Raw genomic sequence first — 26325 nt, 5'->3', positions numbered from 1 at the left:
TAGACAGGAATCTGAGGAGACTCCTGAACCTGCCATCCCTATGGAATATTATGAACAAACACATGATGAAAATCCTGAAGAGGATGACAAGGAAACCCTTGGTAGGGGCAAGAGACAAAGGACTGCAGAGACCTTTGGTGATGATTTCTTCGTGTACCTCGTGGATGATACTCTCACTTCTATTTCAGAAGCGTATGCCTCTCCAGAAGCTGACTACTGGAAGGATGCGGTCCGTAGCGAGATGGATTCCATCATGGCTAACGGGACATGGGAGATCACTGATCGTCCCTATGGTTGCAAACCACTGGGATGTAAGTGGGTGTTCAAAAAGAAGCTTAGGCTCGATGGTACGATTGAAAAGTACAAGGATAGGCTTGTGGCCAATGGCTATGACCAGCAAGAAGAGGAAGATTTCTTCGATACTTATTCACCTGTGGCTAGACTGACCACCATTCGAGTATTACTCTCGTTGGCGGCCTTGCACGGTCTTCTCGTCCATCAGATGGATGTCAAGACGGCTTTTCTAAATGGAGAGCTAAAGGAGGAAATCTACATGCAACAGCCTGATGGCTTTGTGATAGATGGTCAGGAAAGAAAGGTGTGTAGGTTGATAAAATCTTTATATGGCCTGAAACAAGCACCTAAGCAATGGCATGATAAGTTTAATACAACTCTGACATCTGTTGGTTTCGTTGTTAATGAGGCTGACAAATGTGTATACTATCGCCATGGTGGGGGCGAAGGAGTTATACTGTCTTGTATGTTGATGACATACTGATATTTGGAACCAACCTCAAAGTCATTGAGGAGGTAAAGTCGTTTCTATCTCAGAACTTTGAGATGAAAGACCTAGGTGTGGCTGATGTTATCTTGAATATCAAGCTACTGAGAGATAATGAGGGTGGGATCACACTTCTGCAATCCCACTATGTTGAGAAGGTGTTGAGTCGTTTTGGATATTCGGACTGCACACCATCTCAAACACCATATGATCCTAGCGTGTTGATTTGAAAGTCCAAAGGCATGGCTAAAGATCAATTGAGATACTCTCAAATTATTGGTTCACTGATGTACCTAGCGAGCGCAACGAGGCCTGACATCGCGTTTGCTGTGAGCAAACTGAGCCGGTTTGTTTCCAAACCGGGTGATGTACATTGGCATGCTGTTGAGAGAGTTATGCGCTATCTGAAAGGTACTATGAACTATGGACTTCACTATACCGGATACCCATCGGTACTTGAAGGGTATAGTGATTCGAATTGGATCTCTGATGCTGATGAGATGAAGGCCACAACTGGGTATATGTTTACTCTTGGAGGTGGCGCTATTTCCTGGAAGTCTTGCAAGCAAACGATCTTAATGAGATCGACAATGGTAGCAGAATTAACGGCATTAGACACATCTGGTGTTGAAGCGAGATGGCTTTGAGATCTTTTGATGGACTTGCCATTGGTTGATAAACCGGTTCCAGCTATCCTTATGAACTGTAACAATCAGACTGTCATCACCAAGGTGAAGAGTTCAAAGGACAACATGAAGTCCACCAAACACATAAGAATGAGATTAAAAGCTGTCAGAAAATTAAGAAACTCCGGAGTGATAGCGTTGGACTATGTCCATACGGCTAAGAATCTGGCAGATCCCTTTACGAAAGGACTATCACGTGTTGTGATAGATAATGCATCGAGGGAGATGGGTATGAGACCCACATGAGTTGCCATGGTAGTAACCCAACCTATGTGATCGGAGATCCTGTGAAGTAGGACCTGGGAAAACAAGCCAGTGGTGAACTGAGGAGAGTAACTATACTAACCCACTTTGTTGGAGATGCAATACTCTCGATACTGTATGGTAGGATGACTACTGTCTTAATGTGTTCTGAAGCTTAAAAAAGCAAGATGCTATCCTACAGAGCGATCTTTGGAGGAACACACCTATATGAGCCCGACTGCTGGTCACAGTCTATGAGATTGGGGTGATCTCTAGTAAGCTCATGAATAGGCCAGGAGTGTGACTTATATGCTCCACCCGAGGGGTCAGCCTTCGGCAGCCCAGTACTAGTAAGACATGTGGTCAAGCTTCTTTACGCCAAACTGACAATTCAAGGCATAGTCCATTGTTCAGTTGTGAAGGAGTGTAGCTACTTGCTCTAGGTTAAGTTCAACCTTAACAGGTCTTCACTGAAACACTGGTATATCGAAACAGTAATTGGAACAGAGGACACAATGGGCCCTCGAGATCTGTTGGGGGATTGCTGAAATTTGAGATGGGCTCTAGGCCCATATAGAAATTTCTGAAAAATCTCTAAGGGCCCATGTGGGTTATATGGCACTAGGTGTAGTGGGAAGTTTAGTCCCACCCCGGAAGTGGAAGAGGAGTTGGACCTCCTTATAAGGGTTTCTCTTCTACGTGCTATTAGAGCTTGAGAAGAGAAGAGGCCCTCGCGCACTCCTCCTCCGCCGCCCGCCACGCCTCATCACGACGCGCCGCGGGTTGCGGGATTGAGCTGAGCCGAGCTCACACCTACGCGCTTATTTTTGCCAGTCACTAACGAGAGTTCTCTGACAGCTGGGCCACGATCTGAGACGTCGGATCGTGGGCTGTCGCGGACTCGAACGTGGGTCGAGCCCACGTCTCTCCAGACGCGGCTGCGCCTATAAGTGTGCGGTGTCTCCTAACCCTAGCCGCCATGAACAGATCATATCTGCTCACGCGCACGCCCACCGTCGTTCCTTTGCTGCTGCTGTCGCCGGTGACTCCATCCCGTCCGCCGCGTACACGGTCGACGGGAGAGCAGGTCTCCGAAACCACGCCCTTCTGGTTCCTCTACGGGGTGAGGGGCGAATAGGTTTTTGGGCAGCGATTACGCGACTGCTCGCTTCCGATCGTCTACTTCCTCTACGTCTGTGTCGCCTTCATCATCACCATGTCCACCGACGCCGACCGTGCCGCCGCCGAGAAAGCTGAAGCCGACAAGAAGGCCGCCGAGGATGTCGCTGCTGCCACCAAAGCCGCGGCCTCTGCATGGCCTACTGGAGGGTATAACTCGTTTATCCCGCTCCTACTGTTTTCTGTTTTAGCCATGCTAACGTTATACGTAGATCTTTCTGCAATTAGCGTAGTATGTGCTTGCTTGACTGAATATCAGTATGTGCTTATTTGTGTTTATGCCATGCTAGTAATTTACTCGTGGATTAATTTAATCAAGAAATTGCCCATTTACTCAACAGTGCTAATATGGGCCGAGTACTTACCAGCCCTTGCTCTAGTAGGGAGGGCATGTCGAAGAAGCCTCCAAGCAAATGTTTGAACACGAGGCGCCATGTGCTTCTGCTTCCAAACCTGCTGCAATAAATTAGTAATGTTTGGAGGTACCTGCTTTGGCTGGTTGTTTTGCACCGCGTGAATCTGCTGCAAACAGAGCTTATAAGTGCTTTTTGAGATGCATTCTCCTGAAGGAGTGAGGTCCCAACAAAGGATGTCCCTGCAGCTATCAGTGACAATAGGAGTAGCAATAATAGCACTAGCAGTAGGCTCTTGAAAAAAGGTAGAGATGAGATGCACATTCCAGGCCTTTTGTTCAGGAAACCACATGTCAGAAACTTTGGCAGGGTAGACAAAATTACTATGTTGAATAATAAGGTGATCATACATGTTTTCCCGGGCAGTGCACCATGGAGAACTCCAAATGGAAATATTGCCTTGAGTAATTTGGTAGAAAGAATGATCTTTGAGCAGAGGCATAACTTTCAGAATGGATGTCCAGAAAGCCGATTTGGGGGTATTAGGAGAAGCTCTCCAAATGGAAGAGTCAGGAAAATATTTGGCTTTGAGCACTTGGTAGATGTGACTATCAGGATTCTCCGCAAGTCTCCAAGCAGCCGCAAGGAGAAGGCCTTGGTTCATGGCCGACATATTTTTTTATACCAAGTCCACCCTCCTTCTTAGGGGTGCAAATGTCCTTCCAAGCCCGGAGACATAAAGCATGAGAACCAGCTTCCTCTCTCACTCCAATCCACCAAAAATTCCTGATGATGGCAGTGACAGGAATTTCTTAGTGAAAAGGATATTGGACATGTAATAAACAGGAATGGAGGCAAAGACAGAATTAATAAGCTCAAGCCTAGCCGCATGAGATAGCTTGTCAGCTTTGTAGGAATGGAGCTTATTCTTGAACTTGTCATAGATGAAGTTGTAAGCTGACAAGAAAAATGTCCTTGGTAGGAAGAACAAGAGGGTGCCCTAAGTGAGTAGATGTATGGTCTATAAGGGAAACAGGAAAAATGTGCCTGATTTGATCAACAAGGGCTTGGCAGACATTAGCGCTAAACATCAATGTGGTACACTGAACATGAGCTACTTCCCCAAGGCCTAACTATGAGTGTTCTGTTGGAATTTTGCTAGTAGGCCTTTGGCCCAAAGCCCAACTAAAATTCTGAAATTCTCTTGGCCCATTCATGCACACATGTGAGTGGAGTGAGTGAGGCTAAAGTTTAGTCCCACCTCATAAGTTGAGAGAGAGTTGCACCTCTTTATAAGGTGAGCTCTTCTACCACTTGTATGAGCATGAGAAGAGGAGACCTACACGCGCGCTCCTCCTCCTCGCTCGCCTCGCCATGCCACGTCACGTCACGTCACGTCACGACGCGGGTTGCGGGATTGAGTCGAGCCGAGGACAGAGCTATGCACGTTGTCTATATTTTTGTTGCACGGGAAAAATTAATGAGTCATTAATTAATAATTAACGGACGCGTTAATTACTGAACCGTTTCCGATTCTTTTGGATCGTGACGACTCGGACGTGGGGTTTACTCCCACGACCTACCCGACCCGCACTATATAGTCAGGCAGACGTCTACCCTAGCCGCCGCCGCTTCGTATGGTTTCTCATCACCGTTCCAGATCATTGCACCGCCAAACAAGTCTTCTCCATCCCTCCTTCCGGCGTGCACCGCGAGAAGGGACAGCAGGCCTCCGGAACCCCGCCTCTCGTGATCCTGTACGGGAGAGGGGCGATCAGGTTTTTGGGGAGCGCACTCGCGCGACTGCTGGCAGCGACGACTTCGCGAACGACGACTTCTTCCCCGACCTCGGCAACCTCATCCTCGACGACATGGGCGACAACGTCAACGCCGGCGGTGCTGCACCCGCTGCACCGTATGTGATTCTATCCTTCCTGTTCGAGATCGTGGTAGAATTCATGTTACTAATATGTGCCCTAGATGTGATATGTTCATCTGCTATGCTAGTTCGCATGATTAGTTTAATCTCTGCTATTGTGGTCATGATTTATCTTCTGTTTATTCGGATTAAATCTCGTAGTAATTTGCTCATATTTCCAACAATCCAAAAACCTGATTATAGGCAATTTACTCCGAGTGGTTTTGCTGCGCATCTGAAGCCGCCTGCCTTTAAGGGGGCGCAATATAAGAGGTGGCGCACGAGAGCAGTCTACTAGTTTCAGACCATGGGCTGCTATGATGCCACCAAGGGCAAGCCTGAGGGCGATCTTAATCCAGCATAGCTGGAAGCTTTTGAGAAGATCGATACCCTATTTAAAGGCGCTCTTCTGAGTGTTCTTGATGACTCCATTGTGGATTCGTATATGTCGTTTGACAACGGCAAGGACATGTGTGGGCTGCGCTCGAGGCCAAGTTTGGTGCCTCGGACGCCGGCAGCAAGTTGTACGTCATGGAGCAATTCTATGACTACAAGATGACTGATGAGCGCCCTATTGTACAGCAGGCTCATGAGATACAGTCGCTCGCAAAAGAACTTAAGTACTTCAAGTGTGTGTTGCCGAACAAATTTGTTGCCGGAGGCATCATTGCCAAGCTTCCACCTTCGTGGAACAATTTTGCTACTTCCCTGAAACACAAGAGACAGGAGTTTTCCGTTGCGGATCTCATTGGTAATCTTGATGTTGAAGAGAAGGCGAGAGCAAAGGACACATGTGCTCGAGTTGCTGAGGGAGGTTCTAGTGCCCACATGGTACAGAAGAAGAACTTCCAGCCCAACAAGTTCAAAAACAACAAGAACAAAACTCAGGGCAAAGGCAAGTTTGATACAATGAACAAGCCATCACATTCTACCAACTTCAAGAAGAATTCTCATAAGAAGGGGAAGGGACTTTGCCATGTCTGCGGTGATCCTAATCACTGGGCTCCGAAGTGTCCTAACCGCTTTGAGGAGCGCAAACATGAGAAGAGCGGCAAGTCTGCTAATGTTGTCATCGGTTATACTGATATGAAGGAATCAGGGTACGGTATTTTTCCTACCATCCTTTCAGTATTTCAATCCCTGATTGGTTAATTGACACCGGTGCCAATGTACATGTTTGTGCCGATGCCTCCATATTTTCTTCTTACCAGGCAACAGGGACTTCACCCGTGCTGATGGGGAACGGGTCACATGCCATCGTTCGAGGTGTTGGTACGGTCGATCTGAAGTTTACTTCGGGGAAGACTGTGCGTCTGAAGAACGTTCATCATGTGCCGTCCATCAATAAAAATCTCGTTAGCGGTTCCCGTTTATGTCGAGATGGTTTTAAGTTGGTTTTCGAATCCAATAAAGTTGTAATTTCTAAGTGTGGACAATTTGTTGGAAAAGGCTATGAGTGCGGAGGCTTGTTCCGCCTATCTTTGTCAGATATTTGCACTAAAGTTATTAATAATGTTTGCCACAATAATGAGTCTGATATTTGGCATTCACGACTTTGTCATATTAACTTTGGTTGCATGACGCGGCTAGCCAATATGAATTTAATTCCGAAAATCTCTACTGTCAAAGGCTCCAAGTGCCAAGTATGTGTGCAAGCTAAGCAACCTTGCAAGTCCCATAAGACTGCAGAGGCAAGAGACTTGGCGCCACTAGAGCTTATACATTCTGATCTTTGTGAGATGAATGGCGTGTTGACAAAAGGTGGAAAGAGATACTTCATGACGTTGATTGATGACTCCACTGGATATTGTTATGTGTATCTTCTGAAATCAAAAGATGAGGCTTTGACTTTCTTTAAAAACTATAAAGCTGAGGCAGAGAACCAACTTGATCGAAAAATTAAACGGCTTAGGTCCGATCGTGGTGGAGAGTATTTTTCCAATGAATTTGATCTGTTTTGTGCGAAACATGGTATAATCCATGAGAGGACGCCTCCCTACTCACCCCAGTCAAATGGGGTAGCCGAAAGAAAGAACCGAACTCTAACTGATATGGTTAACACCATGTTAGACACTTCGGGTCTATCCAAGGAATGGTGGGGGGAGGCGCTAATGACTACGTGTCATGTCCTAAACCGAGTTCCCACAAAGCATAAGACCATGACTCCATTTGAGGAATGGGAAAGGAAAAGGTTGAAACTCTCTTACCTACGTACTTGGGGTTGTTTGGCGAAAGTCAATATACCAATTCCCAAGAAGCGCAAGCTTGGACCAAAAACCGTGGATTGTGTTCTTCTGGGCTATGCTTTTCATAGCATCGGCTATAGATTTTTGATAATAAAATCTGAGGTATCCGACATGCATGTTGGTACGATTATGGAATCAAATGATGCAACTTTCTTTGAGGACATATTTCCTATGAAGGATATGTCGAGTTCATCAAATCAGGAGATACCTACTCCATCTAGTGAGGAATTCACTGTAATTCCTGAACCCACCATTGCGATGGAACACGTTGAGGATCCTGTTGAGGGTGACAATGGAACTCCTGTGAGAAGTAAGAGACAGGGGACTGCAAAGTCTTTTGGTGATGATTTCATTGTGTACCTCGTGGATGACACACCCAGGACTATTTCAGAAGCCTATGCATCTCCTGATGCTGACTACTAGAAGGAAGCTGTACGTAGCGAGATGGATTCCATCTAAGCTAACGGTACCTAGGAGATCACTGACCGTCCTTATGGGTGCAAACCTGTAGGATGTAAGTGGGTGTTCAAGAAGAAGCTTAGACCTGATGATACGATTGAAAAGTACAAGGCACGGCTTGTGGCCAAGGGTTATACCCAGAAAGAAGGTGAAGACTTCTTTGATACTTACTCACCCATGGCTAGACTGACCACAATTCGGGTGCTACTATCACTGGCTGCCTCACATGGTCTTCTCGTTCATCAAATGGACGTTAAGACGGCTTTCCTCAATGGAGAGTTGAAGGAGGAAATTTACATGGAGCAGCCAGATGGTTTTGTAGTACCTGGTCAGGAAGGAAAGGTGTGCAAGTTATTAAAGTCTTTATATGGCCTTAAACAAGCTCCTAAGGAGTGGCATGAGAAGTTCGAAAGAACATTAACTGCTGCCGGCTTTGTAGTAAACGATGGTGACAAGTGCGTGTACTATCGCTATGGTGGGGGCGAAGGAGTTATTCTTTGTCTGTATGTCGACGACATATTGATCTTTGGAACCAAACTTGATTTAATCAAGGAGGTTAAGGATTTCTTATCTCGCTGTTTTGAGATGAAGGATCTAGGAGTAGCTGATGTTATCTTAAACATCAAGCTGTTGAGAGATGAGAATGGTGGGATCACACTGCTTCAGTCTCATTATGTGGAAAAGGTCTTGAGTCGTTTTGGGTATAGCGACTGCACGCCTTCTCCAACTCCATATGATGCTAGTGTGTTGCTTCGAAAGAATCGACGGATTGCTAGAGATCAACTGAGGTATTATCAGATTATTGGCTCGCTTATGTATTTGGCGAGTGCCACGAGGCCTGACATCTCTTTTGCTGTGAGCAAGCTGAGTCGGTTTGTGTCAAAACCGGGAGATGATCATTGGCATGCGCTTGAGAGAGTTATGCGCTATTTGAAAGGCACCGCGAGCTATGGGATTCACTACACCGGGTATCCAAGGGTACTGGAGGATTATAGTGACTCAAACTGGATATCTGATGCTGATGAGATTAAGGCCACAAGTGGTTATATTTTTACACTTGGTGGTGGCGCTGTTTCCTGGAAGTCTTGCAAGCAGACCATCTTAACGAGGTCAACTATGGAAGCAGAACGCACAGCATTAGACACTGCCACTGTTGAAGCAGAGTGGCTTCGTGAACTCTTGATGGACTTACCTATGGTTGAAAAACCAATACCCCCTATCCTGATGAACTGTGATAATCAAACTGTGATCGTCAAGATAAACAGTTCTAAGGACAATATAAAGTCCTCAAGGCATGTGAAGAGGAGACTAAAATCTGTCAGAAAATTGAGGAACTCCGGAGTTATTACGCTGGATTATATCCAAACGTCGAAAAACTTGGCAGATCCCTTCACAAAGGGTCTATCACGTAATGTGATAGATAATGCATCGATGGAGATGGGTTTGAGACCCACCGCATGAGTTGTCCATAGTGGTAACCCACTCTATGTGATCGGAGATCCCGTGAAATAGAAGTGGGAGACAAACTATTGGTCAGCTGGGAGGAGAGTATCCCCATATTAATTATCCCACTCCATGAAGATGCAATACTCTCCTGATCTGCATGGCAGGTTGATACTTATCTTAATGTGTTCCAAGTGGCTTATTCGGGTAAGCAGAGATGTTGTCCTGCAGAACATCTTCTGAGGACCACACCTATATGAATTTGACTGTTAACATCGCAGTCTGTGAGAATTGGGTGTTCTCTAATAAATTCATGAAAGGCCCTGGAGTATGACGTATATGCTCCACCCGCGGGGAAGCCTTGCGGCAGCCCAGTATCGGTCAAGAATTTGTGTGAAACTAGTTTCACAGAAAACTTGTAGTTCAAGGCATAGTCCACTATTCAAGTTGTGATCTAGTGTAGCATAAATTTCTAAGTGGAAGTTCAACTTCACAGTCTGCACTAAGCACCGGTATATAAAACAATGTTTTGGAACTAAATGATGAGATGTGCCAATGAGACTTTGTGGGGGATTGTTGGAATTTTGCTAGTAGGCCTTTGGCCCAAAGCCCAACTAAAATTCTGAAATTCTCTTGGCCCATTCATGCACACATGTGAGTGGAGTGAGTGAGGCTAAAGTTTAGTCCCACCTCATAAGTTGAGAGAGAGTTGCACATTTTTATAAGGTGAGCTCTTCTACCACTTGTATGAGCATGAGAAGAGGAGACCTACACGCGCGCTCCTCCTCCTCGCTCGCCTCGCCACGCCACGCCTCGTCACGATGCGCCGCGGGTTGCGGGATTGAGCCGAACCGAGGACAGAGCTATGCACGTTGTCTATATTTTTGCTGCACGGGAAAAATTAATGAGTCATTAATTAATAATTAACGGACGCGTTAATTACTGAACCGTTTCCGATTCTTTTGGATCGTGACGACTCGGACGTGGGGTTTACTCCCACGACCTACCCGGCCCGCACTATATAGTCAGACATCTACACTAGCCGCCGCCGCTTCGTATGGTTTCTCATCACCGTTCCAGATCATTGCGCCGCCAAACAAGTCTTCTCCATCCCTCCTTCCGGCGTGCACCGCGAGAAGGGACAGCAGGCCTCCGGAACCCCGCCTCTCGTGATCTTGTACGGGAGAGGGGCGATCAGGTTTTTGGGGAGCGCACTCGCGCGACAGCTGGCAACGACGACTTCGCGAACGACGACTTCTTCCCCGACCTCGGCAACCTCATCCTCGACAACATGGGTGACAACGTCAACGCCGGCGGTGCTGCACCCGCTGCACCGTATGTGATCCTATCCTTCCTGTTCGAGATCGTGGTAGAATTCATGTTACTAGTATGTGCCCTAGATGTGATATGTTCATCTGCTATGCTAGTTCGCATGATTAGTTTAATCTCTGCTGCTGTGGTCATGATTTATCTTCTGTTTATTCGGATTAAATCTCGTAGTAATTTGCTCATATTTCCAACATGTTCCTCTCCATGGATACCGCTACAATGTTGCACATTAGTCACCTGCACCGACACATGCCATCAAATCTTCTGTGCATGTGTGCTACTTCCTCCGTTCCTAAATATAAGTCTTTTTAGAGATTCCACTACAAATTACATACGGATGTATATAAACATATTTTAGAGTGTAGATTCACTCATTTTGTTCCGTATGTAGTCTATAGTGTAACCTCTAGAAAGACTTATATTTAAAAACGGAGGGAGTATTATATTGTCATAAGCTACATCTTATGTCTACCTCCGAATTAAACCTTGGTATTCTCTGGGCCAGGCTTTGCAAAACCTGACCTCAAAATCCCAAGCTTGTGCCCGGACAGCCCGAAACACATGAACGGTGCCGTTTTTTAATTGATATAACAAACTTTGCAATATTTAAATGATATATTATGCCTATATTTCTAATAAAATAGTCATTTATGCTTTGTTCAAGCTTCCGGACCATGCTTCGGACGAAAAGGTTTAGCCCAAGCCCAGCTCAGATGTTAGGCTTTCACATCGGGTTGTCTGGGCCAGGCTGTTCATGCCCGGGTCTACTCCAAACTAGGAGACAAGATACAAGCATCCTTTGCGAGAGCAACTAGTTGACGAGCGTTTCTTCGGGAGCCTCACAACGACCATTTAGGGATAGTCTGAGAGCGCACGCCACTTGGCGTGCTCTCAGCCACCACCACATGTTGCGCTTTGGGCACTTTTCTCGGATTTTATTTTTCTATTTTCTTCATGCGTTTTCGGCTTTTTAAAATGTTTTGTATGGGTTTTTTTTTACTTTTTTGGTTTTTCACCTGTCTTTCTTAGCTTTTGGACCAAAAAATAAATAAAAATCAAAATTTTGCGCGAAAAACGTGTTTTCTTTTTTGCTTCCATGAGAGGCACGATTTTGCTTTTGCGAGAGGCACAGCCCTACTTCTTGAAAATGAAAAAGAAACATGTTTTATTTTATTTTCTTTCGCAAGAGGCACCATTTTCCTTTCGCGAGAGCCACGGCCGCGGTTTTGCTTCCACGATAGGCACGACCATGCCTCTCGGAAACGGGAAAAAAGAACGTTTTCTGTTTGTTTTTTTCGCGAGAGGCACGGTTGTGTTTTCGCGAGACGTATGGCCATGCCTCTCAGGAACGGAAAAAAAACACGTTTTCTATTTTTATTTCCTTCCGCGAGAGGCACGGTTGTGCCTCTTTCAGAAAAGGAAAAAAACATGCTCCAAGTTCGATTTTTCTGTCTGGTTTTTTCGCGAAAAAAAAAAGTTCATGAAAACCTATCAACATGGAATCTAGTTTTGAAGATCTTAACGTGAGGAATCCAATGGTGAAAACGGCTCGAGATTTGAAAGTACGATTTAAGAGATAAAACATTTTGAATAAACAGATGTACGGATAAACAGATGCATTGCACCACTTGTCGTAACATGAGGAGATGAGAATGATCTTTTGAAGGAGTACTCCTTAATTAGTGATTTCAATACTTTGTCCCACAAAAAAAAATACAAGCATCCTAATCTAAATACTATCCCAATCTATAATAAGTTTATCATAATCTAAAGTAGTGGTCTAAAACGTCTTATATTAGTTTACACAGAGAGTACAACTTAACGTCCAACTATTACCTATCTTGTACAAGTATTCAACGTGACTAATAAGTATGAGCAATAAATCCATACGTTCAACTCAAAAGGTCAAGAAATTATTACAAGTATATAAACGTATCACTTTTTCAAGGAAAATAAAATAAATAAACACATCTGGTAACCTTTACACATGGCAGAGAGAAGCAGAAAAAGCGACTGGATGCTCATAACTGGCAGTATGTACTTTACATTGTCCACATACATACAGAAAGGGGAAGAATGCATACTCCACTCTGCCGCAACTAAATGATACAACAATATGGTGATTTAACTCATTTCACTGCACAAAAGGCTCTTGTCCTAACCTCTAAGGCTCTTGCTCGCCTCCAAGGGGGGAACATCCCCCAAATAATCGCTATTTACAAACGATTCCCCGCGCCTTTCTCTCCTCCTAACAGTATGTGTTAACTTAACACCAGGCTAAAATTGTTGGCCACCCAAAATGGCTATCCTTTCAGTATCACGACACCGGTCCGTTGCTTTGCAATGTGCGATCGGAAACAGACGAAAGCTCCTCCTCCAAGGCGCTAAGAAGATCAAGGTACTCGCTGAATACATCGTGTGACTGCAAGTGGTTTGCACACGTGTCAGAGACGCCTATAAGATTCATAAACCCTGAAAAATGAGCACCATTTGTGCTCTGCTAACCTGTAGAGTGATGCTATATGCTTTCCACAATCTCAGATCATGTCGAAAGAGATCCACCAAAACCTGAGGAAAATAAAAAGAATGCATTACAGCAGCAAGGACCACTAGTTTTGCAAAACCAAACAATTCACCTCTAAATGCTAATATTCACTGATAACAGTGCACCAACAAGATTAATATTATCTGATCTCAAAAAAAGATTCTACAACAATCAATCCATCCAGTTAAGTGCAAGTTGTGCGGCAAGTAAATACTAGTGGGCAGTAGTGAAGAACCAGATACATGGTAAAGCCAAAAAAACAACTTGAGCACAGATGCAAAGGCCAATTACAAGGTTACCAAAGAACCGCACATTCAAACATTTTAACTAGCGCATAAGAATTACTACCTCCGTCCTGGTTTATTGGTCCCCTTAATATTTTGTGCCAAAATTTTGACCATAAATTTAACTAATAAAATAATAATGCATGTCATCAAAAATTACATCGTCGGGTTCGTATTTAAACATAGTTTTCAATAATAGTATTTTCGATTACATGCATTAACATTTTGTTAGTTAAATCTGAGGTCAAAATTTGGAACAAAATTCGAAGGGGACCAATAAACCAGGACGGAGGTAGTATTAACCATGTCAAAGGATAGATCTATACAAGTATTACCTCTGCACGCCTCAATAAAGTTGCTAGCACGACAATCCATTCCTTAAACTTGACAGAACACATATGAGCAAGAAGGAACTCAGCATCTAGCCGGCTCTGAAGTGTGTCCATTTGGAGCTGTCATTAAAATATCAATAATACAAGTGAGAACATTATTCTTCAAGAAAAGAAGATGGAAAAAAATATTTAATAATATTCTTTTATTGTGTGACTTGCAAACTTTTAAACCAACCAACGGTGTATCAACTATTGAGGTATGTGATGCATCTGCTTGAACCAAGTAAACAGATGATCTACACAAGATCATCTCAGCTTATTGTTCCTGTATTTTCAATACTGTCAAGTGATTTGCTTATTTTCTCGAGCAAATCATCTCCCTAGGTACTTAAAAGACATTCATAACGTTCAGGTTCTAGATTTGTTGAGCACGGCACAACTAGCACGAGAAAACTGCGGCAAACACTACTATCATTTTTCCAAGACTAAGAACGTCAACACCATTTACAATGTGACCAATACCTGGTCGAATTTAAACAGACTGACATGGAGAGTTTCACTAGGGCTGTCAAAAAAGTTCAATCTCGACCAACCGTTTGACCATGATCTGTTCTAGGCTCGGCTTGAGTTCAGCTCGAGACACTAACAAGCCAAGCTCAAGCCTGACCTCAAGCTGGCAGGCTTTAGAAGCTCAAGCTCGAGAAGTTCGGTAAAGCTGGACAGTACCGGGTGTTCCACTGTCATTTCCCTAAAATTTCAAATGTCTAGCACCTGCTTAGAATCCCAAGCCCACCATTCTTCCGACCATGTGTTCAAGCCCGAATGGAGTCTTAATCCAAGAAGTAAATATGGCAGCAAATGCCCTAAACTGATTGGCTTTCTCAGTTTGCAATTAAGCACCGGTTCATGAGAATATTCCCCACAAAAAAAAGGCGTGTGCAAGCCTTTGACAGGTCAAGAGCCCTTCATTCTGCGACTCAGATAGGCTAGGATTCATGTCTCGGCCCTGGGTGTGTATTCGCTCAAGCTCGGCTCATTGACAGCCCTAAGTTTTACAGTTCAGGATTGCAGATTTTTCAAAATTTAAAATATGTAATATATACAGTACAAGCCCAAATGTTTTTGCAAAGCAAAAGTTCTAAATAACTAGGTGTCATTCCACTAATGATGATTTCATGACCAAGACAAAGACACCCAAATTTGCAAAGAAAATTGAGCACAAAGTAAAATTGAGGTATTGACTTGATGATTTGTTAAACAAAAACCTTTTCTCCAATTAGTTCAAGTGCAGATGCAAAATTCTCCAGTCGGGCAGACCCTTGCCTTTCTCGCTGAAGATATTCCTGCATGAAGTTACAATGAAGTATGATAACAAGTGGCTTTAAAATCAATAAAACTGTTACAATGATAAATGGTGAGAATCTCACCACAAGATCAAATTGAGTCCCTTTGACAAAAGCAACGAGCTTTGAAAGTTCCTTGCCAGACATCAAATAGCTGGCATGGCTCTCCAGAATGTTCATAACAGAGTTAATATGTGGGCTAAGTTCTTTCATTGAGTTACTGTCCAAAGAGGGAATAACACATAAGTTCTGATAACACCACCATAACCATCAAAAAAAAAGGACATGACCTTTTAAAGTTAACTACAAAATGTACCTTTTCAAGTCAGAAGATTGTCTTTTGTATGGCGAACGGAATAGAAGATAGCCCATAAACCTTGGAGATAGTTTTTCAGAGTCCGTACTGGCATTTTCAAAGTCTCTGCCAGACCTTAGCAAGAAGCGGACCTAAACAACATTGCTGGCATTCCTTAATTCCACTGGAGACTATAAATATAGGAAATAGACAGGTCATAGCATAAAAAGCATACCAGCTCCCCAGCAAGCTCGTACAGAGATTCATCGAGTGTAGCCTGCAAAGTTACAAACACTTGAAATTGAGAGCTTGAACATGTGAGACAACTAGTACATATACCAAAACCACCTTATGATTAAGGTAAAAGAATTACTTGAAGCAAACGGAGTGCACAATACTGACTGACAGCAGGGCCTTCCAGCTTAGCAATGACCTGTAATCATACAACATTTTACGCACTAATTCTTGAACTAAATGATAATAATGGTGAAAATAATCTTTGTTAGTGCATAACTCTGAGAAATACTATCATGCATCAGACATTATTTAACATATCCTAAAAGGGCATACCAGTATGTAGCAAGCAGCAGTCCTGTACCATCTCCGTTGGAAACATTCCTCGAACATCCTACCATGGAAGATCAGTCATATAAGAACGCAACAATTATATTTATTTCAAATGTTAATCAATCATTAACCACTGTCGACGCTACACAGTAGTTCGTTGGTAAACATCGTAAACATTTATTTAGAATCTGCACTCGCAAGATACCAAACGTTGGTGCTGGACTGGTAACAGTAAACCTTCTGCAAGTATCTATACACACCAATAAGGAACCAACGGAGTTATAAAAATTGACTGCCAATACAAATCAAGCGACATACATATCCTCTAAAAACCTAAGAAAATGGCCAGTTCAACAAAATACCTGAGCTCTACAAAATTAAGGTCATTCTGACCACACAAGACAGTAGTCCAAGTTAGCGTGATTAACAAGTCAACCGAATCAACAATGGATCATTCAGATTCTTGTTGATGGACACCAACTATGGCACATGGAAGTGTGCAAATCTACACTCTAGCTGATGCACGGCAATTACTAAGAGCAAGAGAGTTACAACTACAAGGTACGCATCTTCAAAAAAGGCAGCACACTTACTCTGTGGATCGTCCAGCTGCAGAGAAAAGATCTGCCCAGTGCCGGCCATCAGTTTTCCTAGCAACACTGACTACTACATCCATATATTCAGAAAAATTTCGAAGTAGGTCACATGTCTTCTCTAAAAGAGACTTCTTTGGAGATTCACCCTTTTGTGGAAGTTGATTTTTTATAGCACTTGGCCTGCAATTAGCAAAGTGGCCAATCAGAAAAAGAAGTTGATTCATTATTTAAGCAATGATGACATCAAAGCTAGCAACTTAGTGAACAAACGATGTAAAAATGCTACCAGTTACAGCATTAAATAGAAATATTAGAGTGATGGATGGCATCCATTTGAAAGAGTTCTATTATTAAAAACTACACAATGAACTATGACATGTTCCCATCTTTGTTTCAGCTCCAAATTGCAATATGCAGTAGATTTTACGAGGACAGTGAAAGAGTCAGAATCAAATACCTTGATATATCTGCTTCAAATACCGTAAACAGAAGCCACTCTAAACAGTGAGAGAAGTGAGGTTTCTCTGCTGACAAGTTTGCCAAACGTAAAGCTTCTTCATGTTTGTCTCTCTGTTAAATAAATAGAATGGAGAAGTAATTTTAGAGGCACAAGAAAATGATTTATACCATATTTATAACATAACATAGAAAAGTTGACGCAAGTAGTCCAATAAAGCATCATTGCAAACATATCTTCCCAGTAAAGCCAAAAATTAACCTTCCAAAGGCAACAACCCTAGATTAATGTAAGTGAAATCATCTTTTTTTATGCTTGCAATAAAGTATGTCCGAAAGTCCTGCTACACAGTTCAACGCGGGCAAATATCATAATATAACAGTCCAAAAAATAAATGAATCCCAGCGTTCTCCCTAACGTAGGCAGAAGCCATGTTAGCTTTGCATATTCAGTCAGTAAGACAGCAGATAACGCCACTTATCCAAGCTAAAATCAATGGTGAGAAAGGATTTAGATGACAATGCATAAAAAATTATTCGTAGATCACATTGGATGTGTGTAGCAATGTTTATGCAATCTTCATCAAACTTGGCCCTTTACTTTCATCTTTAAAGCATAAGTCCTGTTTTAACGGGTTGTGTATTAACACTAATCTGATGTAAGAACTCAAATTTAGAGGCACTGCTAGGAGCCCCAAAAGTATATATTTGACTAATGTGAGAATCAGACATTTTTCCATTCTTACCAGATTAATGGAGAAGTTTCTAATATTGCCTTTATCTTAAAAAAAAGTCAACTGATAGAAAACATACACCAGAGAGGAACGATCATTGCTAACTCTACCTGAAGAAGATGCCGTAGTAAACAATGCAATATTGTTTGCGCTTTTGGAGAAGGCTCAAAGCATGGGAACTCTGCGGTTGAAAAGGACGTCCTCTGAGAAACACCAACAACTGCACCAACATTTGGCAGGAGACCAAGAGGATACACCTCACGGTCAAATTCAAGCTCTGGATCCAACTACAGAATCAAATAAAACGTGCTCAATTATAATTTATGATAACATCATGAAAAGCTTTTCATTTGATAAAAGATCAGCACATAAAAATATCACAGCTTATATTAACAGATTTACCCAAAAAATATAAGCATTTCACATTAAGTAGGTGGAAAACTCCAAGCAGATATAAAAACCATTGCTTGACCTAAGAAGTAAGATCAGTACCTGCAGAAAATCCTCTTGCCTAAAAGGATTTGCTCCATGTGATGGGTACCATACCTGAAACAAAGCAGTTTCTGCATAAAAGGATAGCAGGCAAATACGACCCAAAGATACATGTGCATAATAAAGAAAATATGTATTAAAGAATACCATTAAAACTGACCTGCATCCCTTGATGGCCATAGTCAAGCCATGACACCTCTTTGATAAGATTACTCTTCTCTTCTTCTTGAGAACCGACGACCCAGAAGAGTTCAACTGAATTTGTAAGTGCTTGCTCATGTCCATCATCCATGTCCAGCACAGAAAGTTCCCCATTCACCCGCAAGATCAGACATCTGATATATTGCAAGCCAAATAAAAATCAAGGAGAATAGGACCAAGTGACATCTGGATTAAAATATACCTTGAAGGTTGTTGGGACGACAGGTTAGAAGATTCATTTGTATCCCGCTTCAGCACACCTTCATCAGTTGGTTCAGGAATCAAGCGCATTGAAACAGGTGGGCTCTTTGGACTCATAATTGAAAGTTCTCGAACTGTTGAAAGCTGTTTAATCATGGAGAAATGTACGTTGTAAGGCAGAAGCTAACAAAAGAATCTACATTGAGGATGCAAAATTCTCACGTCACCTGTAAAACTGGACTACTGGTAGGTGACAATTCTCCCGAGATCATCACATGGAATATATGCACATCAAATGGACTGTAGGTAACAAGAATGTAATCCTGAAAGACATCCATGACAATGGGTCTACCAAGCAGTGGTTTCCGGTAAAGTAAGGAGCTATGATCAAGGTGATATCTTGGGAAAAACAGCAGCTCGTACCTAAGACAAATGCAATGAACAAGGCATATTGTTAAATGGTAAATAGCAAGTCATACACATGAGAGAGAGAAGTGGTCTTTAAATAGGTAACGAGGCACTGAGAATAGAAAATATTAATGATTCTTTTGACATATAGCAAACAGTGAGGTTCAGACAGTATCTATGTGAGTTCAAGCACTTGCTCAAAGCATGAAGCTCAGTAAACATAAATAAATAAATAAAGAGCTTCCATGCGCAGAAAGTTTCAGACTTGAGACAGTTACCAGATAGCAAAAAATAAGGTAAGAAAGTGAGACTAACGTGTTTGATGATTCAACATAATTGCATATGATGACTATTTTACCCAGCCACAACAAGCCTTTGCATTGAATCTTTTGCTCTTGAGTAACATCCCCAAAAAAACGCCATCTTTTGTTTCGCAAATCATACAGCACTAGGCCACGAGAGCCAGCAACTGCCAAGTACATGCCATCATCACTTGCAACTACATGCAGAACTGGCCAGTTCTGTGAACTATAGGACACCTGTTTCCAAAAGAGAAGTGTTAAAATTATCCATACATCAACATATGTTGCACTTTATTACCTAATAAACAGATCAAAAGATGAAACCGAAGACTTAACTGGAACATTAAGATGCAATATCTTAAGTTCATCAGTATCATCAGGTTGCACTAACAGGATTCGGTCTTCGCCATAAAGAATCTGGCGAGTATATGTTGTGCTCGAAAGTCCTCTGTTGAGGCAACATTTGGCAAATGAGAAAGCAAGAACCCTTTCTGATAAGCTTTCTTCAACTGCAAATAATTTATATCCATAATCATCCCATTGAATGTGTGATGTCCCACCCATTAGAGGCTCAAATTTTTGGGCATTAGGTTTAACCATTGGAGACAAAGCAGAATTCGATCCGGCTTGACGAAATGTGCACATCAACCGACATCCAGATACAGACCAAACAGTAAGTCCCCTAAATTTCCATCCAACTGCAAAAGCACAATTGTCAGGCGTCCAAGATATACAAGTGACTGGACCGGTATCTTCCACTGAATACCTACAAATTTTGTCCAAGAAAAAAGAACAGTTATCTCAGCTTCAATAGAATAATAACTGGGAAAACATTGCTGTTAAATCAACCTAGTACACGTCAGTCGCAAATGACAAGACAAAATATTGAAACATTGACATTTCTGGCAAAATGACATGTTTAAGTGTATGCACGAAAAGACAATATTGGCGTTAGGTGCTTAACCAATACAATCAGGCACTCAAAATTCGCTTGAATTTGTAACACTTTGAGATGACAACATCTACTAAAGTAACAAAATGTCTCAAAATTCCACTGATGTTTCATTACATGTAAGAAGGGTTTCCTAAATCAGTACAAGTTTGCAACCAACTGCCAGAAAATTAGATCGTCAGAACTCAGAACAACCAATGCAACTTGTACTTAACAGCTTAAGAAAAACATATATCTGTTTGAGAGGCTTACCCCCAATCAAACAAAGAAAGAGTGCGTATATGCCGCGCATTCTCAGCCAGGTCATACAATTCAACAACACCTCTGCTGCACCCGACAGCAAGAATCTGCTGTTCGGAAGCCACAGAAGTACACATTGCATCACCAGTGCTCAACCATCTGTCTACCCTGATGCCGCTGGTTTGCTTCAATCCCTTCTTACCGACCGTACAGAGCGCAACCTGACAGTCTGAGTACACAGCAACTAGCAATCTTAGCTTCACCGACAACTCAACATGGACGATAGCAAAATCCCCTGTGCAGCAGGGAGCAGGCCTTGCATTAGAATTTCCTCGCAAGCTAGGCGGGTCAAACACCAAAGCATCTACAACGGCAGCGGTTTTGTCGGGCGAGCATGAGGAGCAACGAAGCTTGAAGCTGTCCGAGAACTGGCAAGCAACAACAACAACACACGCAGCATGCTTAAGATAGCAAGTAGGAAGCAAAGATGGCACAACTACTACACACTTCGCTTCTATCGGGCGACTTACAAGAAACAAAAGCAGTATGCATTTCCATGTACCTCAGCATTCCAGGACACGACCTGCAAGTGCCCATTGGACAGCCCAAGGAGCATGCTCTTGCTGTCGCACGCAAAATTGCTCCTGCAACATGATACAACGCTTCCACATTAGCTTTCCGTTTTCTCGGAATTTAGCGTCGCAGTTTTCAGACATGGTAAGGAGCAGCAGCGGATACCGTACGTTATGGAAATGTCATTGGCGAGAGGGACCTTCTCGACGATAATTTGGGATAGACCGGCGAGGCAGAGCCCGGGGAGCTGCTTGCCCCCGACGATCAGCGGCTTCCCCGAGAGCTGCACCTTGTATATGTGGAGGTAGAAGGAGGAGGTCTGTGCACAGCACACAGACACATGGAAGTGAGTCGTTGGGCGGAAGAGGGAGAGAGCGGGCAGGGGGCAAGAGGGGAGAGGCTGACCAGGACGGCGACGGTCTTGGCGTCGGGGCTCCAGACGGCGTGGGCGTTGGGGCCGTGCGCGGCGAGGGAGTCCGGGGAGCGGTCGAGGCGGGCGAGGCGGACCTTGTGGTGGGAGGCGGACCAGAGGTGGAGCGAGGCGGGGCAGACGGCGAGGAGGAGGCGGCCGAGGACGCGGAGGAGGACCGCGCCGTCGGACTCGCCCGGGTCCAGCGGGATCGACTGCGGCCACCCGTACGCCATGTACATCGCGGCGGCGGCGGCGGCCCCCCCTCGCCGGCGGGCGGGCGAGATGCGGCGCGGGTCGGGGGGAGATCTGAGGGGAGGCTGGTGGGCGATGCGGGAGATGCACACCGGTTTTCTTTCTTTCTCTCTTTATTTTGGCTTTTCGCTTTTCTTTTTTCCTTTGTCAATTGTTTATTTCAGAATCAGATCGGAGATTCCTGGCCATCAGATCGCTGCTTTTTTTTTTGAAATCTTGCCTGCTTTATTCATTCAAAGGAATTGTTACAGGTACAAGGTACGGGTCATGGGGTAACCCAACCAAACATGTCTATCTATGTCTAGATTACAAGTAAACTTGGCAAGATTGTGCGCTTCGAAATTGAAATTCCTACGCTCTAAAACAAAAGAGCAAGAAACAAAACTATTGCTATGATGTGTTATTTCATGTACTAGCGCCGCATTAGGGCCTCACGTTCCTCTGTTTATGTCATTCACCGCCTCTTGGCAGTCCGAGGCCACATATACCTTCTGCTCCGCAAGATCATCAGCCAATGCTAACGCTTCACGGCAAGCAAATGTCTCCAGCAACAGCAGATCAGTCACGCCATAGTAAACCACAGCTGATGAGCCGAGGTAGTTGCCTTCCTGATCACGACAGAACGCCGCTACTGCCCCTCCTCGCCTGGTTCGGCCAACCGCTCCGTCCACGTTGATCTTCGTTGTGCCACTGGGAGGCGATAGCCACCTCTTTGGCTGTTGGGCCGGGATTGATCTTGTGATTTCATGTTCTCTCCCAACGTGCAGCATGCCCAACTCTGCAATGTACTCCCTCCGTTCCACAATACATGACTTCCATTTGTCAAAATATAGATGTATCTAGACATGTTTTAGTATATAGATACATTCATTTTTGGACAAATGGGAGTCAAGTATTTTGGAACGGAGGGAGTAGTTGTTAATGAAAGACGCCGTCTGTTGTGGACTCTGAAATATTGATTCATATACCGCCTTTCTCCTTGCATGCCAAATGGCCCAGAGTGTGATGACCATTCTAGTGAATTTGTCGTGGTCCAGACTTTCATTCAACTCGAACAACCAAATCCTCGCATTAGCTTCCAGGTTATCCGACATCTGGGAAAGCAACGCTTCATCTAACAGTGCCCAGGCACAACGTGACATCGTACATGCAACTAGGGCATGTCGCAAGAATCCTCACACCCACAAAGCGGGCACACGTCTTGCATTGACATATTCCTTCGTTTCAAAACATCAGTTGTTGGGAGCGAATGGTGAGCAAGTCTCCAAAGAAAAATTCTCACTTTCGAAGGGACTTTTAATTTCCAAAGTGCACTCCAAGATTTTTCGTCCTTCTCAGAGTTGGACGTCCCGCTGCCACCATTTAGCCAGTCCTCCCACTGGAGCTTAGTCCTGAGCAAGAATCTATAAGCCAAGCTCACACTAAACTGACCCTTCTTGTCCGGGTTCCATGCCCAAAAATCTTGTATATTACAAGTGCATATCGGAATCTTCAAAATTGCCTCCGCATCAATAGGAAGAAAGACTGTCCGGACCAAGGTCTTGTTCCAGGAAGCTGTCGCAGGAGAGAGCAGCTCCGAGACAAGCCTAGGGGGGTCCGCGACCAAAGATGTGATAGGTCGAGGGGTCATGTCCTTTGGTATCCAGTTGTCGTTCCATATGTCCGTAGTTTGGCCATTACCAATCCGGCGTATGATTCCTTGTTTAAGCAAATCCCTTCCTTCCAAAATAGCCCGCCATATCTGAGAGGGCCTGGATCCCAATTCAGCTGTGAGGATCGTCTTGTCAGGGAAGTATGCCGCCTTAAGTATCCTTGCACTCAAGCTTGTTGGTTCATTCAAAAGTCTCCAAGCCTGTTGCGCCAATAAGGCAAGATTAAAGATCTCCAGATCTTTGAAGCCAAGCCCTCCCAAGTGTTTTGGACGTGTCATCACATCCCATGAAACCCATGCTGGTTTGCGCTCTCCCTGCCTGCATCCCCACCAAAACTTCTTGATTATAGATTTGATATGATCACATAGGCCTCTTGGGAGCTTAAAACATGACATAGAAAAAACGGGTATGGCTTGGGCCACGGATTTAATTAGCACATCCTTCCCACCAGCAGATAGACATTTGCTCATCCATCCCTTCACCTTGTCCCATACTCTGTCGCTCAAGTATTTGAACGTCCCCTTTTTTGAGTGACCCACATCCGTCGGCATACCCAAATATATGTCGCTCAATGATTCATTGGGAACTTGCAAATGGCCTTTGACCACAGCATGCACTAGTTCTGGGCAGCCCTTGCTAAAAAAGGATCGAGGATTTATCTCTGTTTATCCTCTGACCCGATGCCATGCAATAAGAATCCAATAGGTTTGATACTTTTTCTGCTCCATTCACACTTGCCCTGAAAAACAGCAGGCTATCATCCGCGAATAAAAGATGGTTCACCACCGGTGCCGACGGCGCCACCTTAATGTCGCTGAGCTGGGATGATTGGTTCTGGGATTTTAAGAGGCACGAAAGGCCCTCTGCTGCAATCAAGAAAAGGTACGAGAGATTGGATCTCCCTGTCGGATTCCCCTTGTAGGTTGGAAAGATTCTGACCTCACACCATTAACATAACAGAAAAAGAGACTGAGCTCACCATATTCATCACGACTGAAACCCAAGGTGCTGCAAAGCCCAGTTTCTCCATGATAGACTTCAAATAAGACCACTCCACACGGTCATATGCTTCCATCATATCAAGCTTCAAAGCTGCAAATCTGTTATTTTTTGCTATATTCCTCTTCATGAAGTGCAAACATTCATATGCTGATATGATGTTATTAGTTATTAGCCTCCCTGGCAAAAAAGCGGATTGCTCCTCTGATATTATGTCAGGCAGGATCAGTTTTAGCCTGTTTGCTAGCACTTTCGAAGCAATCTTGTATAACACATTACACAGGCTAATAGGACGAAACAGAGATAATAAAGTTGGATTTGATACCTTTGGGATGAGAACCAGCAATGTGTCATTCAAACATGCAGGGCTCCCTTCTCCTTTCACAATAGCCAACACTGCCCTAGTCACCGTTTCTCCACAAATATCCCAATGCCTCTGAAAAAAGTGAGCTGGAAAGCCGGCAGGGCCTGGAGCTTTAGTAGGAAACATCTGAAATAGAGCGGCTTTAACTTCCTTCGCCTCAAACGGGGCCAGGAGCATTTCATTCATCTCCGGTGTAACCTTCACGGGCACATGCTGAAGAACATCTTCCACACCTTGTACTCCCTCCGAAGTATAGAGTTGCTTGTAAAAATCAAGTGTCATTTGTTGCATCTCAGTAAACTACGAGGTTACTTGCCCATCCAGTTTTTCCAGAGCCTTTATCAAGTTCTTCCTCCTCCTCATGGAAGCCCGCATATGAAAAAAATGGGAATTTCGGTCCCCTGCACAGAGCCATTCAACGCGACAACGTTGTCTCCACATCAATTCCTCGCGCAAGTAAAGTTCGATCAAGCGATCATTAATTTTGATTTCTGCATGAGACGGACCCACCCGACTAACATCACTTCGAAGACGATCCAATTCCTTCTTTAAACTCCTAATTTCTCCCCTTACACTTCCAAAAGTGGTTTGTGCCCACACGCCCAGGTTCCTAGCCAGCGCTTCAAGATTTGTGCGGACTTCACCAACCATTTGATAGTGACCGTTGGCCTCCCATGCAGCCTCAACTGTTGGTTTCAGGTCGGAGTGTGGTTCCCACATCACCTCATACCGGAACTGTTTTGTTTTCTTGGCGCCCATGTTTGCTTGCACTAGCTGTACGAGGATAGTCGAGTGATCAGAGGTTGTAGTCGTTACGTGTTCCACAGCCGCAGTTGGGAACAACCCACACCAGTCAACCGAGCCAAGGGCCTTGTCTAGTCTTACATGAGTATACGATCCTCCCGTGACTTTCTTCTCATAGGTCCACTTAGTTCCCTTGAAACCAAGATCAATCAAGCCACATACATCAACCGCATCTCTGAATCATTGTATTTGTGATTGGCTCCTTGAACCAATCCCGTCGTGTTCATCATGCCTCAACACTTCGTTGAAATCCCCTACACAAACCCATGGAAGATCATGGAGGGTGGACAGGTTCTTCATGGTAGTCCAAGTGTGATGACGAAGATGGGTCTGTGCTTCACCATAGAAACACGACAGCCTCCAAGGTTGATCACCCACACCGGTAATCTTACAATCAATGTGATTCTTTGAGTAACCCAAAATCTCATTCTTTATTTCATCATTCCAAAAAATAGCTAAGCCTCCACTTCTACCAGAGGCATCAACAGCAAAGGAATTATCATAGCCTAAAGTACTTTTCAATTTTTCCGCTCTTTCCCCACTGATTTGGGTTTCAACTATACAAAGTACTCTAGGGGCAAACTGCTACCTCTTGAGCACTGCGTTGGATTTCCCCGAAGAGGAAAGGATGATGCAGCAAAGTAGCGTAAGTATTTCCTCAGTTTTTGAGAACCAAGGTATCAA

At 43.9% G+C, this 26325-nt stretch overlaps 1 protein-coding gene across 1 annotated transcript; it reads right to left on the bottom strand.

Moving 5' to 3' along the window:
- Positions 1–12630: 12630 nt before the first annotated feature.
- Positions 12631–21914, bottom strand: LOC123128679 (guanine nucleotide exchange factor subunit RIC1). The gene is made up of 22 exons (XM_044548742.1): positions 21564–21914; positions 21329–21477; positions 21148–21229; positions 20598–21013; positions 19730–20159; positions 19407–19630; positions 18911–19106; positions 18685–18827; positions 18442–18616; positions 18282–18335; positions 17900–18076; positions 17057–17169; positions 16597–16779; positions 16007–16064; positions 15810–15869; positions 15672–15713; positions 15458–15588; positions 15226–15361; positions 15064–15141; positions 13802–13918; positions 13143–13205; positions 12631–13059 (listed from the first exon to the last, which is right to left on the bottom strand). The coding sequence occupies exons 1-22, from the start codon at positions 21807–21809 to the stop codon at positions 12955–12957; spliced, it is 3378 nt and encodes a 1125-aa protein (XP_044404677.1). The 5' UTR covers positions 21810–21914; the 3' UTR covers positions 12631–12954.
- Between the last annotated feature and the right edge of the window lie 4411 nt (positions 21915–26325).

The sequence above is a fragment of the Triticum aestivum genome, chromosome 6A (assembly GCF_018294505.1).
Source record: "Triticum aestivum cultivar Chinese Spring chromosome 6A, IWGSC CS RefSeq v2.1, whole genome shotgun sequence".
Lineage (NCBI taxonomy): Eukaryota > Viridiplantae > Streptophyta > Magnoliopsida > Poales > Poaceae > Triticum > Triticum aestivum.
This window is presented reverse-complemented; position numbering and strand designations above follow the sequence as displayed.